Here is a 14,545-nt window from a genome sequence, read left to right on the forward strand (position 1 = left end):
TTATTTTACCAATACATTCAAAAGTAATGTAAAATTATTTTAACTTAAAAACACTTAATATAAATAAATCTCAACACTCTTGAAAATAAAGTTTAGAAATATTTTTTTTTAATTTGTCTTAATTTTTATTTTTTCATTTATTATTTCAAGACCATCATCGCCTATCTGTCTACTACCCTTAAAAAAATATAATAAATACGAGTTAACCAAAATAAACAAAGAACCAAAACTTCAATTTATTCTTCCCTATTACTCTTTTCCTCTCAAACACAAAAAAAATGGTATCGCCAAAAAAAAGTTCTACCTCTCGGCCGCCCACCGGAAACAAGAGGTCATCATCATCGCTCGACGATAAATCTCCTCCTTCGCAACGCCCAAAGGTTTGCACAAATTAATTTTCATACAATTTTTTTGTATAGTGTTTTGTGCACCCTTGCTTTTTTTCTTCTTCTTCTTCTTCTTTATATGGATTGGTGGTGTCAACTGATTTTTTTAGGCAAATGATGACAACTTGAATTCATCTCAAAAATCGATGACACCATCGGAGAAAGCAAAGGAGTTATGCTCGACCGATCAATCAAAACTCGGCGGCAATAACTCAACTAACGAGAAAGTTGAATGTGAGACTGTCGGAAAAACAATCATGATCATCGGAAAAGCTACGACACCTGTTATAGAAGGCAAGTTTTTTTACTCAATTTGTCCACTTACTTTTACTTGTTGTATATAAATGCATGTGTGAACTTTAAATTGTATTTTAGTGGCTCTTGATTGAATATTCAATTATTTTTATTAATTATTTTAGTTCAAAGTCAAGTGTTTATAATTTTTTTTTTAATTAATTCAAATATTTTAAAATTGTTTAAAAATTATTGTGTCTTAAAACATTTAAAATAAGCCAAATAAGTAGATTTTTTATTTTTGGTTTATAAGCTAAAAGTTATATGTTAAGAATATATTTTTTTAATCTGTTTTTATCATTTTACATAAAATTAAATATTTATAAAAAATTTTCTAATTGTTTTAAAACTATTTTAAGTACTTCAAATTAATCTATCTAAATAATTTCTCAAGTCTATTTTAATATAATAAAAGAAAATTAGGAAATTAGCATGAATATATAATGTACACGTGTGGTTTATTTATCTTTTTTTCAATTTTTTGAAAAGTTCACTGTTTTTTCTATCTTTGATACTAATATTGAATGCACGTGTCACTCAGGTGCTGGAACGGAGAAACCTTGGTGCAAACTTATATCAGAGTTCCCACAGGTATTTTTAGTAGTATTTATTTTTTTTTAAATATTCTTCGTGTGTGGTATTGATTTTAGATTTTGATTAATTTGAATTTACACCTCCGATATTTCGTTTGGGAGTAAGTATATCATGAATATTTTTCATATTATAATTCGAAATCTCTAACAAAGAAAGAAATAACTTCATTCATTACACCCAATCTTTTAATGGTTTATTTTAACTATTTTATTATATACCACCGCAAAATTTTTATTTGATATCTTATTAAATGTGAATACATTGCAGAACCCAACTGTAGAGATTTCCGAGCCATGTTTCATGGTGGGTGTGGGCAAAGACCTTCCCGAAAATGCAATGGTGTGTGTAATAAGACGAGAAAAGGTACTATTCTAATTTGGAGTTCCTTTCTTGTTAGGCGGTTTAAATATTTTAATGACCTAAGGCAAAATATATTAAATATCTTAAATTTTTGATTAATTATTAATACTAGTACAATGTTTATTTAAATTATGTTCTAATTTTAGAGTATCTTTTAACATGCAAATTTTTTTGAGATGCAACATTGTGTCTTTGTTTTTGTATAAAAAAAATTACGATAAATAAAAATTTCCCCCTTTTAATTTATTTATTTAATTTTACTTGGAACAGACTTTGAATTAAATAAAAACGTAAAGAAAATTTTTGAAATTATATCATCCAACTAAACTTTTATTTTATTTATTTTAATAATTTTATTATTGCTCCAAAATCAGACTCTCGAATTTTGGGGAACGTAAGGCAAGTCTTTTTTTTAAAAAAAATTATATATATAAGCGCAGAGCAGAGCCGCCCCTTCGGTTTCCCTCTCCTCACTAAATATTGATTTGCTTAAGAGTTTGAAAAGGCATCGGAGAATTGAATTTGATGTAATGTTGTAAATCTACCGGAAAATTGAACAAAGTTTGAGAGGTTACGGTAGCAATTTGATTATGAACATGTAGCACATGGAAGGATTGCATTTGTTTGATTGTTTTGTGAGATGAGATGAAATGTATGATTGATCATTATTTGTGTAAATTATCAGTACCAAAACAATTGGGTTGCTATTATTGAGAGGAAGGCAAACAGAAAACCACTGCGAGTCAATGGGCATAAACTTGATAGGAATACCAGTGGCCTTCTCAATTCTGGCGATGAGATCGTCTTGGGTCAACGGGGAAAATATGCCTATGTATCCTTTACTATTGTGATTCTTATACTATTTCTCATCATTATGATTGGACATCCTTGACATTGATCTGTATAGATTTTTCAGCAACTTTTGTTTTCACCTCCAAATGTTGGCAGTAGCAGTAGCACTGCTGCTGATGTTGGACAAGGCAAGGTAAATGGAATGTGGACCTTACTAACTCATACCGTATAGCTTGTACTGATCAACACCATGATATGATAGAACTAAAGAAAGTATTTGTTAACAGATGTTGGAGCAAAGAAGGTTGACTGAGGAATCAATGCATGGTTCAACATCATCAGGGATGTCTTGTGTATTAAGGGAACAAATTCAGGCTACAATCATTGATGGAAAAGATATACAAGTTTCATTTGATGACTTCCCTTATTACTTAAGGTATGCCTCAAGACCAATTACCCTTTACTTTTTGCTTGTGATTTGATCTTTTGGGCATTTTCACTTGCTGTTTACTCTATGCCTCATCTTGTTCTTGATGCTTGTAGCTATCCCATAGTAGGTAGCTATGTGATTTAAATAAACCTTAGTTTGCTATATCTGTGAATTTGCAGTGAGACCACAAAAGCTATGCTGATTGCTGATACATATATACACCTTAAGCATAGAGAGCAACTTAAATATGTCTCTGGGCTTCCTGTGGTCAACTCAAGAATTATGCTTTCTGGTCCAACAGGTTTGTTGCTTTCTCAGTAATTATTGTCTCTTGTAATTATTTTTGATTTCTCTCACCGAGTGCTTGATAGATATTAATCTATGCGTACTGACCAGTTCTGTTTTTGTTTTCCAGGATCTGAAATATATCAGGAGATGCTGGTGAAGGCACTTGCTCGTTATTATGGAGCTAAATTGCTCATTTTTGATATCAATGCTTTTTTGGGTGTAAGAACAAATTACTCATTATGTTATTGAGGAACATTGCAAAATTATACCTTAATTTTAATTTTTTTTTTGCTCTTGATATCCTTGAAGTACTACTAGTAGTCACCTTAGGTTTACGACCTTTCTGCATATTTCTGTAAAAGTGCTCTTTGGTAGTTTGCCGTTCTTTTGAGTTGTAAAGGGAAAAGACCTACAAAGGGGCTATAGACATATTGAGGGATGTAAGGATAGTAGTCACACGCAGCTTGTGAAAGCTTCTTTTCATGTTTTGTGTGTGTGTGTGTGTTGAGTGGTTGTGGTTGTGGTTGGACTATTGAAATCCTTCATGTCAATTTCTGGACTTTGTTATTCTCTTGGTCAGATGCAAATCATGAATATATTTCCATATCATTCAGGGGCTATCTGTGAAGGAAACTGAGCCAATGAAAGAGGCATGTAGTGCACACAAATCCTCTTCATCCGGGGCATCAAATGTATTTATGACAGGTATTGTCTGCACTTTGATTATTAAGGAATTATATCTTTCTTCTTCAGCTTTTTCTTTTTTACTAATAACTGATGTTGAAGATGTTTAGGTGATAGAGTCAAGTATATTGGCTCTGCTTCTGGTGCACAGCACTTGGGTCCCATCTGGTAAAATTCTAATTTTCCTAGAAACCTCAATACCAACTCTTTTGTACTCAAAATGATCTGTATCTTCTTATACTTGAACAAATTTCTGATGTTATTTTTTGACGGTCTGTTTGTCATCTTTTCTTAATGCCATCAGTGAGACTATTTTATCCCAAAAAAACGAAGAATCATTCTTGATGCACATAAAAGTAACTATATGGTTTAAGGATAATTAGAGTGAGAGAGGAGTTTCTCTTTACTTCTTTTTTGATTTGTTTTATTTATAAAGTTGAGACATAGTTTTTGCTTTTCTGCATTTTCTAGAAAGTGAATTGTTCTTTATCTCCTGTACCACATTTTGTTCTGCAACTGCCTATTCTATCTTTTAGTACAATCTGAGGCTTTAGCCTTCTCTGTCTACAGGTGCCCAAAAGTTGGGTCTACAGGGAGGGTTGCATTGTCTTTCAACGATAATCTATTTGCTAAAGTTGGTGTAAGATTTGATAACCCCTTCATATATGGCATCGACTTAGGTGGTCTTTGTGATGATTCTCATGGATACTTCTGCAAAGGTACTTTTGGAACACATTTAACTATTTTCCTTTAGTTTATTAAGTTAAACATTCTTCAGTTTGCAGTCTTAATTTTACTTTCAATTCCTTTTATTATTCTTCCTCTAGTGAGTGAGCTGTGCTTAGACACCCCTGCTGTGGAGGATCCACACAAGTTACTTACAAATACATTGTTTGAGGTGTGAATTCTTTCTATGAATATGAACAGTGCAATGTGGAATTTCTGTTCCTTCCTTTTTTGGGTTAAACTTTACTCTTTACATTTCATTATACTTTTTCAGGTTGTATTCAATGAGAGCCTGAATTCGCCATTCATTTTGTTTGTGAAAGATGCTGACAAAGTAATGGCAGGAAACGCAGAGTTATATTCAATATTTAAAAGTCGGCTTGAGAAGCTTCCTAATTATGTAATTACTATTGGTTCGCACGCTCATTCAGATAATCATAAGGAGAAGGTACTATTTGAGATCATATTGCCCATGAATAGAGTTATGTAATTATATTTATTCCTGTTATATAATGTGTATACAGTTTATTAAGAGGCCTGTTATGAAAATTTATTATGGATTAAATTTCTTGGCTATAGTAGTTATTGGTGCCAAAATTTTGTTAGACTAAGGCTTGATCAAGAGAACGAGAGGTGATTCCTATTACAACAAAAAGTTTAAAAGATCACGTTCAAAACAACTTAATAGACATTAGTCCTGCTATATAAATAAATGCATGCGTGCACAAGCAAGATACACACACATTACACAGTGCGGCACACTCTATTTTGTGTATATATACACACACATAAACATGGCCTCAACGGCCGTATACAAGAGATATACCTAAAAGTAGAGAGTTTACAAAATGATATGATTCTCTACAAACTGCACCCAATCATCTATTCAATAAGAAACTTTCTGAGTGCACCAAAAGAAAATAAGAGAACAAAGACTACACACCTTCAATAGCTCTAGTGTTTCTCTCTCTCCATAATACCCACGTTAGCGCTAGTGGAATCATATTCTACTCCCTTCATCTTCTCCTTCTCATGCTCTTCCAACTGAACATCAACTCTCTCACAGTGTTTGACATTGTCTAAGTTGTGCGAAACCACCCAAGCATATTCCACCATAACATCATAGTCAATCACAAATCCTACTTTTTTGGAAAATTTAGGATTTGAAATCAGGACACTAATCGAATGTCCAAAAATATCCCACATTGCATGTCCAAAAACATCCCATATTGTGATCTTTGACAATCATTCCTCGTTAGTTAAGTTTTGTGGTTGAGTTAGGCCTAAGGTGATGTAGCATGGCATCAAAGTCAGGCCTATCCCAATCATTATTTATCGATGTTTGGTCCCTATTTATATTGTCCATACCCTAGATGCCCAGTCTTGGGCGCAGGGGGTGGAGTCCGACATCTTATCATTTAGGGATGACATGTCTCTTAATGCTTCAATTTGTTTGTCTGGTTTTGTTTTGATAGGGGTTTTTAAGGAAGTAAAAAAAAACTCGTGAATCAAAGATATGTAGAATATAACAAAATGTCTTTAATCTTGTATTCTTAAACATGTGAAAAGTTGGAATTAAAATGTTGTCAAAAAGGGAAAGATGCATTATCTTGTAACAAACTACAAAAAGAAAGCATGATGAATAAATTGAAAGGAGGCCATAATAGTTTTTCTATAAATAGATTCAAGCACAATGTTTTAAAAAATTCCGAAATGCAACAAATAATTAGTACTCTATCTTGAATACCATACTGAATGATCAAATGATGTTTGATTGTTTTGGTTGCTTATGGTAATTGTGCCCATAATAGTCAACCCAACCATATAAATACGGACCAAAATACACAGCAAGCAAATAGAGTATTTGGATAATCATGTACGAATAATCACCCTTTACTTGATGAAATGTTGCCGATTTGGCTAGGCAAGTGTGTTACTTTTAAAATCAGCCTACTTGTCCTGCATGAAGAAAGTGTTAGTATATGCATATCAGGTTGTAGCGCCCTTTCATCCATATGATTGAGTCCTTGGGTTTCTGAAATAGTGTAAAAAGAAGTGCTTCGAATCATTGCTATTTGACTCAGACCTGTTCTAAAAAAGTCAGGTATTTCGAATTGTTTGTTGACACGGACAAAGTCAGGGAAACCTCTGAATTATTTCAAAATTGAACCTTGGATCGAATCTCTTTAGAAAGAAGATCTTTTATCTCATGTCTCATGGTTACCTGCTCCAGTACCCTTACTAGATAGAGTTAAGGAGTCTTTCACATGTGTTTCCTTTACTAAAGGGTTGCATTCCTTCAAATTAATTTGTTATTTGTCTTTTTCAACTCTCAGTCGCTTATAGTACTGAATTTTGATGAGTTCAGGATAGTCCTGAGAAGCAGCATGACAAGGGGAAAGAGGTTGCAAAGAATTCAAAATTTCTGACAGAACTTTTCCCAAATATAGTGGCTATTCACATGCCCCAGGTCTGTTGTTTAAACTGTATAGAATTTAACAAAATGCCTTTAATCTTGTATTCTTGAACATGTGAAAAGTTGGAATTAAAATGTTGTCAAAAAGGGAAAGATGCATTATCTTGTAACAAACTAAAAAAAAAGTATGATGAATAAATTGAAAGGAGGCCATAATAGTTTTTCTATAAATAGATTCAAGCACAATGTTTTAAAAAATTCCGAAATGCAACAAATAATTAGTACTCTATCTTGAATACCATACTGAATGATCAAATTATGTTAGATTGTTTTGGTTGCTTATGGTAATTGTGCCCATAATAGTCAACTCAACCATATAAATACAGACCGAAATACATAGCAAGCAAATAGAGTATTTGGTTAATCATTTGCAAATAATCACTCTTTACTTGATGAATGTTGCTGATTTGGCTAGGCAAGTGTGTTACATTTAAAATTTAGAAGTCTACTTGTCCTGCATGAAAAAAGTGTTAGTATATGCATATCAGGTTGTAGGTTCACTCCCTTCCTAATGTAGCTCATGCAACCAATTAACTACCAGGTTGGTAGCACCCATTTATCCATACGATTGAGTCCTTGGGTTTCCGAAATAGTGTAAAAAGAAGTGCTTCGAATCATTGCTATTTGACTTGGACCTGTTCTAAAAAAGTCGAGGTATTTCGAATTGTTTGTTGACACGGACAAAGTCAGGGAAACCTCTGAATTATTTCAAAATTGAACCTTGGATCGAATCTCTTTAGAAAGAAGATCTTTTATCGCATGTCTCATGGTAGCCTGCTCCAGTCCCCTTACTAGATAGAGTTAAGGAGTCTTTCACATGTGTTTCCTTTACCAAAGGGTTGCATTCCTTCAAATTAATTTGTTAATGTCTTTTTCAACTGCCATATGGTAACTTAATTATATTTTTCAACTCTCAGTCGCTTATAGTACTGAATTTTGATGAGTTCAGGATAGTCCTGAGAAGCAGCATGACAAGGGGAAAGAGGTTGCAAAGAATTCAAAATTTCTGACAGAACTTTTCCCAAATATAGTGGCTATTCACATGCCCCAGGCCTGTTGTTTAAACTGTATAGAATTCTATGTGATCTTATTCTTGATTCAGCAAACTACTGAGTGGTTTTGAGTATTGCAGGATGAGGCACTTTTATCTATTTGGAAACAACAACTGGAAAAAGACGCCTATACCCTCAAAATGAAAGAAAATTTTAACAGCTTACAAACAGTAAGGCTTTCTGACCTTTAAACTTCATTGAATGATGTTCTTATTACTCATCCTTGGATATAGTTTTTACCTTACATTTGTGACTCCCCTCAGATGTTCATTTGACTTCTCTTGCATTCTTATGGAAGTGTACAATTAATTGAGATAGAACATTTATGTTGCTCTATGTTGCTTCATTATACAAGTAGCACCTAGAACTCGGTTGAAATCCCCTTCTCATTTAGTTCTCCTGGGTTAAGCAAGGTTTCCTTGCTACCAGCCATGAAAACAAACTTCAAATGGAGCCTTGACTTTCAAAAATAATTTACCAACGTCAGGGGATCCCTGTGTAAAACAATAAGCTGACCTTACACTACAATCTTCTTACTGTATCCTTTCCATGTTAATTTATCTGCTGCAGAAGTTGAGCAACTCTGTCAATTTCCCAGTCATTAAGTAGCCTCCTGAAACTGAAATTCCACCCCTGTTGACTTAATACATCTGCTAGATTGTCCTGATTTCCCCAATATAATGTCAATCAATGTATTTCCAACATACTAAAGCTAGAGTTGGTGCTCTCTGATATTCTTTTTTCTAAAAAAAATTGTATGAATAAGTTGAGTGCTTTATTTCTGAAGTCAATAGATTAATCATATGACGTCTATCTTTAACTACTTTCTATATGATGGTTGATCTTTTATAGGTTCTGAGTCGGAATGGATTGAAATGTAATGGACTTCAGACATTGTGCATCACAGACCGAAATTTCTCTGTTGAAAGTAAGTTGTTGCTTTCACTGTTCTTCCGTTTCTCTTTCGTTTCTTTTCTCTTCCCGCAGTTTTGGGGTTGGGGTAGAGGAGTGTGTGAGCTACTTTAGATTCTCACTATATTGTCACTGTGTTGTTTAGATCCTCCATAATCCCTACCACGTCCATTTCGGCACGATTTGGGTGTGGGTGTAGGATCTACACACTACTTGGTCAACCTAACTTGGGTGCTTTGACTATAACAATGACTAAGAACTATAGGCTGATGATTGATCAGATATTTGGTTTGATTTTGGGATTTATATGTATATATATTCACATAAAGTACCCGAATACTTTGCTATATAGGAGATAGCTTCTGAAAAAAATATGAAGTGTTAACAAAAAAATGAATTATTCTTATCACTGTTTTTGGCTGCTTGAAGGTGCAGAGAAGGTTGTTGGATGGGCGTTGAGCCATCACTTGATGCAGAACAAAAATGTGGATCCTGACGTGGCACTTGTTTTATCACCTGTGAGGTAATGGATACAGCAGCAGTTGATATTCTCCTATCCATTGTTCGCTTGACTGTAATAATTGTTGAATTGAAGAATTGTGGAAATCTTTTGCTATTTAACAGCATTCAGTATGGGTTAAAGGTTCTACTTAATCAAAATGACACCAAGAGCTTGAAGAAGTCAGTTAAGGTGATTATAATATCCCCCATCTGATGTGTTGCTAAATGGTTTTTCATTAGAAGCTACTTAATGATATGGCAGATATTGACTTGTGAACTCATGAACAAATTTGTGTCCAACCCCAGGATGTTGCGACAGAAAATGAATTTGAGAACAGGATTCTGGATGATGTTATCTCTCCCGGTGATATTGGGGTGACATTTGATGATATTGGTGCACTTGAAAATGTCAAGGATACAATAAAAGAACTAGTCATGCTTCCCTTACAAAGACCTGAACTTTTCTGCAAGAGTCAACTAACCAAGGTTTACATCTACATTTTGTCCATAATTTGCTTATCTAATTGTATTAGCTTGCTAAATGTTTATTGCTGATTTTCTGAAGTCCACAAAAGAAGATACATAAAAACTTTATCTCTTGATGTCAAAATTTCCTTTTAATGTGTGTCTCCTATTTTGCTTTTAAGTTTCTTCTCAACGTCATTTGGGCGGTTTGAGAAGAAGTTTGTGCTTGATGAGAAACTTACTTCAACTTTTGTTTCTCCTTTTTGGACTTGAATTTCCAAGCATCATCTAGAGATTTGTGGTTACTTATCGCTCTACTTGTTCACAGCCATGCAAGGGAATACTTTTGTTTGGTCCTCCTGGGACTGGGAAAACCATGCTGGCAAAAGCTGTTGCCACTGAAGCGGGTGCAAATTTTATCAATATTTCAATGTCAAGTATCACTTCAAAGGTTTGTTTCACTTGGAGCTTATTTGTGCTCTATCGAGTATAGATGATGTTGTTAATAGTAGCTTCTCGCATTATAACAGTCTTTAATCGTCTTCTTTCCCATGCTGCAGTTGTTTGGTGAGGGTGAGAAATGTGTAAAAGCTGTCTTCTCGCTGGCTAGTAAAATTGCTCCCTGTGTTGTTTTTGTTGATGAAGTATGCTTCCTTAAACATTAGCATATTTATGTCTTCTTTCCTGCTTTAAAATTCTATACTTTCGCTGATCCCTTCTGTCTCCTGTTTGTTTATGCTACCTTCCCAAGGTTGATAGTTTGCTGGGACGAAGGGAAAATTCAAGAGAACATAAGGCGATGCGCAAAATAAAGAATGAATTCCTGGTGAATTGGGATGGGTTGCGCACAAAGGATTCTGAACGAGTTATGATACTTGCAGCAACAAACAGGCCATTTGACCTTGATGAGGCTGTGATAAGGCGACTGCCCCGTAGGTAAAAGTGGAACGACTAATTTTCAGATATTATTTAAGTTTAGTTTTATATATCACTTGGTTACATGTCTTTTCTGTGCAGGTTGATGGTCAATTTACCAGATGCTCCAAACAGAGCAAAAATTCTTAAGGTGATTCTTGCAAAAGAGGACTTGGCTCAGGATGTTGACTTGGATTCAGTTGCAAGTATGACAAATGGATATTCCGGAAGTGATCTTAAGGTGTCTTTACTATTTATGTTTGTTTGGATAAATTACTAGTCCTGTTTCATCATTCTGAAGTTTGAAGACGGTTTGTTTTCTAATGCAACTCTTTTATTATGTAGAATCTCTGTGTAGCAGCTGCATATCGACCCATTAAAGAGATCGTAGAAAAGGAAAAGAAGGTATAGCTTTTCTATGTTTGATGTTTGTTTGTTGATTGCTTAGCTGAGGCAGAAAATAACATGTTGGCTAAGGTAAAGCTTTTCTATGTTTGATGTTCGTTCAGTGATTGCTTAACTTAGGCAGAAAATAACATGTTGGCTCTACCAATAGGTTTTCTAGGCGATTCTGTTATGGATATCTGTTCCACTTCCTTTTGATAATTTTTCATGGGCTTTAGAGGATCCTTTTAAAGCAAGCACCTTAATTCAACCATCACAGATCTGATGTGGTTCTGTGAACAAGTAAGGGTCGGGAGGATGTGGATTTTTTTTTTTTTGAAGTTCAAATCTTTGGTGCTTTTGTAATCCTGCTTTCTTCCAAAATCGTGTAGTTAAAACTCTAACAACTTGGGTTTGTTAAAGAAAAAGGCAGTCTGGTGCATGAAACATCCACGTTCACTCAGGGTGCAAAGAAGGGCCGCACCCCAATGAGGTGTAATTTAGCCACCTTGCGTCAAGCTGGGGAAAGCACGAGTTTGAGGGCCAGCTCACTTTGTGAGCTCCCTGCCTTCCACTGTTCAGATGGAGCATTCGAACCCCATATGTAGCGTGGCATCCCTTTCTCCTTTTTCCCCTCTCCTAATGTATTTATAAATGTCTAAAAGTTATCTGGCAACCTAGACGATATAGATTCCAAACTGGTTAATTTCACTATTCTGTTTATCAGACTGGAGTTATACTTGCAGCTTGCAATTATGATTTAGAAGGCAGTTTAGGACACCCTTGTATGTATATATGTGTATGCGCCTGCCACCTTAATAGACTTGCTAAAACTGGTAGCTAATGCTTATAGTTGATTACAGGAACAAGCTGCTGCTAGAGCAGATGGTCGACCACCTCCAGCACCATACAGCAGTGCAGACCTACGGCCACTGAATATGGATGACTTTAGATATTCACATCAGCAGGTGAGTTGAAAATTTTAGGTAGTCTTTGATTATTTAACTGTATTGGCATATGCTGATTTGGAGTGTGATTGACTATAGGTTTGCGCAAGTGTTTCATCTGAATCCGTTAATATGACTAAGCTTCTTGAGTGGAATGATCTGTATGGAGAAGGGGGCTCTCGAAAGAAGCAGTCCTTTAGTTACTACATTTAAAGACTCTCTCTATGTGTAGGTAGATGTTTATCTTCCTCCGCGGCCAGGTCAGTTGCCTGCCCTTTTGGGTTGCTGTGAACCTTGGCCGTGAGTTTTGACATGTTATAATGGTGGAATAGACTTATGAAAAATACTTAGTTTATTTGCCTTTGTTTGATTTTTACGTTTTGCTTACAACTTGCCGAGGGTGTTCAGTTCACTCTTCAGTTCCTGTTATAAAGTTTAGCTTACCAAAAAATTCAACTAGATGTCTAGGTTCATGATTTTATTCTTGGATTCAAATAATATCCAATTATGATCAAACAAAAGTTTCGTTAAGTAGGAGTAATCTTGCATTTTCTAGCGGTTAATGATGTTAAAAGTGTATTTTACTTCTTTCAAAATGATAGATTACAGCTAGAATAGGTAGACACAAAAGGTCAAGAGCATATCTAATCAGATCATGCCTTTTACCTACAATATTTGACTATTATTCTACACACTTACCTACACTATATAGTTAAAATACTCTTTAATAATATCTTTTAACACTAACTAACATGTTTTGTACAAATCTCATACTGTCAAGTTGAATGTCTATGTTTTTCTTCAATTTTAGGATTTATATTAATATATACTATGTCCCGGTAATAGTGGCATGACTAACATTTTAAAAAATAATTATCTAAAACATTTTATTATTTTTTTTGAAAAAAGCTATAGAAAATAGAAATTACTAGATTTAAAAAAAAAATACTTTTTTTGGATCTTGAAAAGATATATTGTTTTGATTTGGATAAATTATGGGGAAAAATTAATAGATGTGGATTTTTATATCATCCGATAAGAAAATGATACATAATAAAGATTTTTCAAAAAAAAAAGAGAGGGTAGTTAGTTGTTAGGGTATAAGTGGGGTTAGACCAAAAAGATGAGTAGAAGGATATTTTTAGACCAAAAAATGAATGAAGGATTTTTAGACCTTTTCTTGTAGTTTAGGGATATTTTTGACCATTTTTCGAGAAAAAAAGACTTGTGGGATAAGTTAACAAAGGAGAGTCTTATATGAGAAGTTTTGACTAAATTTACATTTTAATATAGTTTTTTAAAGTAAGTATGTATTTAAAATCAACAAAATTATTTTATTAGAGAAGTTTATGTAACACATATTAAAAGCGCATGAGAGATCATATTTAAGGTGCTTATAATACACATAGGTGGATTCATATATGAGGTTGAAGGTATCACCACACTCGAAAACCTCAATTAAATTTTTTATATGTATATGTATATATGTATAAGAGATATAATATATATTAATTTTGATATCTAAAATAATAAAATGACGAAGGTGCTTACCGTTCGAGTAATTTCCTCTCGTCTCCATTTAATAAGGGTTCGAAATCGATTGCAGCATAATTGTTTCTGGCTTGATCTTTAACTTGCTGAGAAGAGGTTTAGCACTTTCTTTTTTTTTTCCCTGCCCTTTTCATATATTCGTCTTTATTAATTTGAATTAATTCCTTTTTAAAAAGAATAAAAATAGTTTTTGATATTTTAAATTTCATTTTCACTAAGTATAAATTTGTATGCATGTTGTGTGCGTATTCTATAACAGTTAGTAATAAAAAAATTTAATGTCAATAAAAGTATATTTAAATAGTAAAAAAAATCTAATAAGTATTTAAGTTTTAAAAATGATAGATATTATATCTTTTAGAAGGGAAAAAAATGATAGATATTATTATGTTAGAGTTTTTGAATTTGATGGTTATTTTTGTCTTTCACAAGTGTTCACACTAAGTAAAGATAGATGATCTTAGTTGTGCGGACTCTTCACTTTTGATGTCGCATCCGTATTGAATTTTTCAAAAAACACTATTTTTGGTCAACTCGACACGCACCCATTGACATTTCTGAAGAGTCCGAGCAACACAGAAGATTATTAAGTTGAAACGGTTGCAGCCTTCGAAAATTGAGAATATTGGATCCACGCCTCTATAACCTTTTTCAATTAAATACCAATACAAGGCTTAATTAACATGGCATGAGACTCAAATTTGTGACATAAGTCACAAGTCCTTCGAGCTTTGTCATTTGAAGTAAGCTTCAGAGACTTAATTGACTAATTAGTCAAGGATAAGGCA

At 33.8% G+C, this 14,545-nt stretch overlaps 1 protein-coding gene across 1 annotated transcript; it reads left to right on the top strand.

The window, feature by feature from the left end:
• The first annotated feature begins 1,290 nt into the window (after positions 1-1,290).
• LOC107021876 lies at positions 1,291-12,419 on the top strand. The gene is made up of 26 exons (XM_015222597.2): positions 1,291-1,374; positions 1,542-1,637; positions 2,320-2,466; positions 2,542-2,619; positions 2,714-2,862; positions 3,036-3,157; positions 3,272-3,363; positions 3,759-3,849; positions 3,939-3,996; positions 4,399-4,547; positions 4,656-4,726; positions 4,829-5,002; positions 6,923-7,024; positions 7,980-8,081; positions 8,163-8,252; positions 8,935-9,010; positions 9,424-9,517; positions 9,619-9,685; positions 9,802-9,981; positions 10,289-10,411; positions 10,521-10,604; positions 10,712-10,896; positions 10,978-11,116; positions 11,221-11,280; positions 12,123-12,227; positions 12,306-12,419. The coding sequence occupies exons 2-26, from the start codon at positions 1,575-1,577 to the stop codon at positions 12,417-12,419; spliced, it is 2,715 nt and encodes a 904-aa protein (XP_015078083.2). The 5' UTR covers positions 1,291-1,374; positions 1,542-1,574.
• The last annotated feature ends 2,126 nt before the right edge of the window (positions 12,420-14,545 follow it).

This window comes from Solanum pennellii, chromosome 6 (genome assembly GCF_001406875.1).
Source record: "Solanum pennellii chromosome 6, SPENNV200".
Taxonomy (NCBI): domain Eukaryota; kingdom Viridiplantae; phylum Streptophyta; class Magnoliopsida; order Solanales; family Solanaceae; genus Solanum; species Solanum pennellii.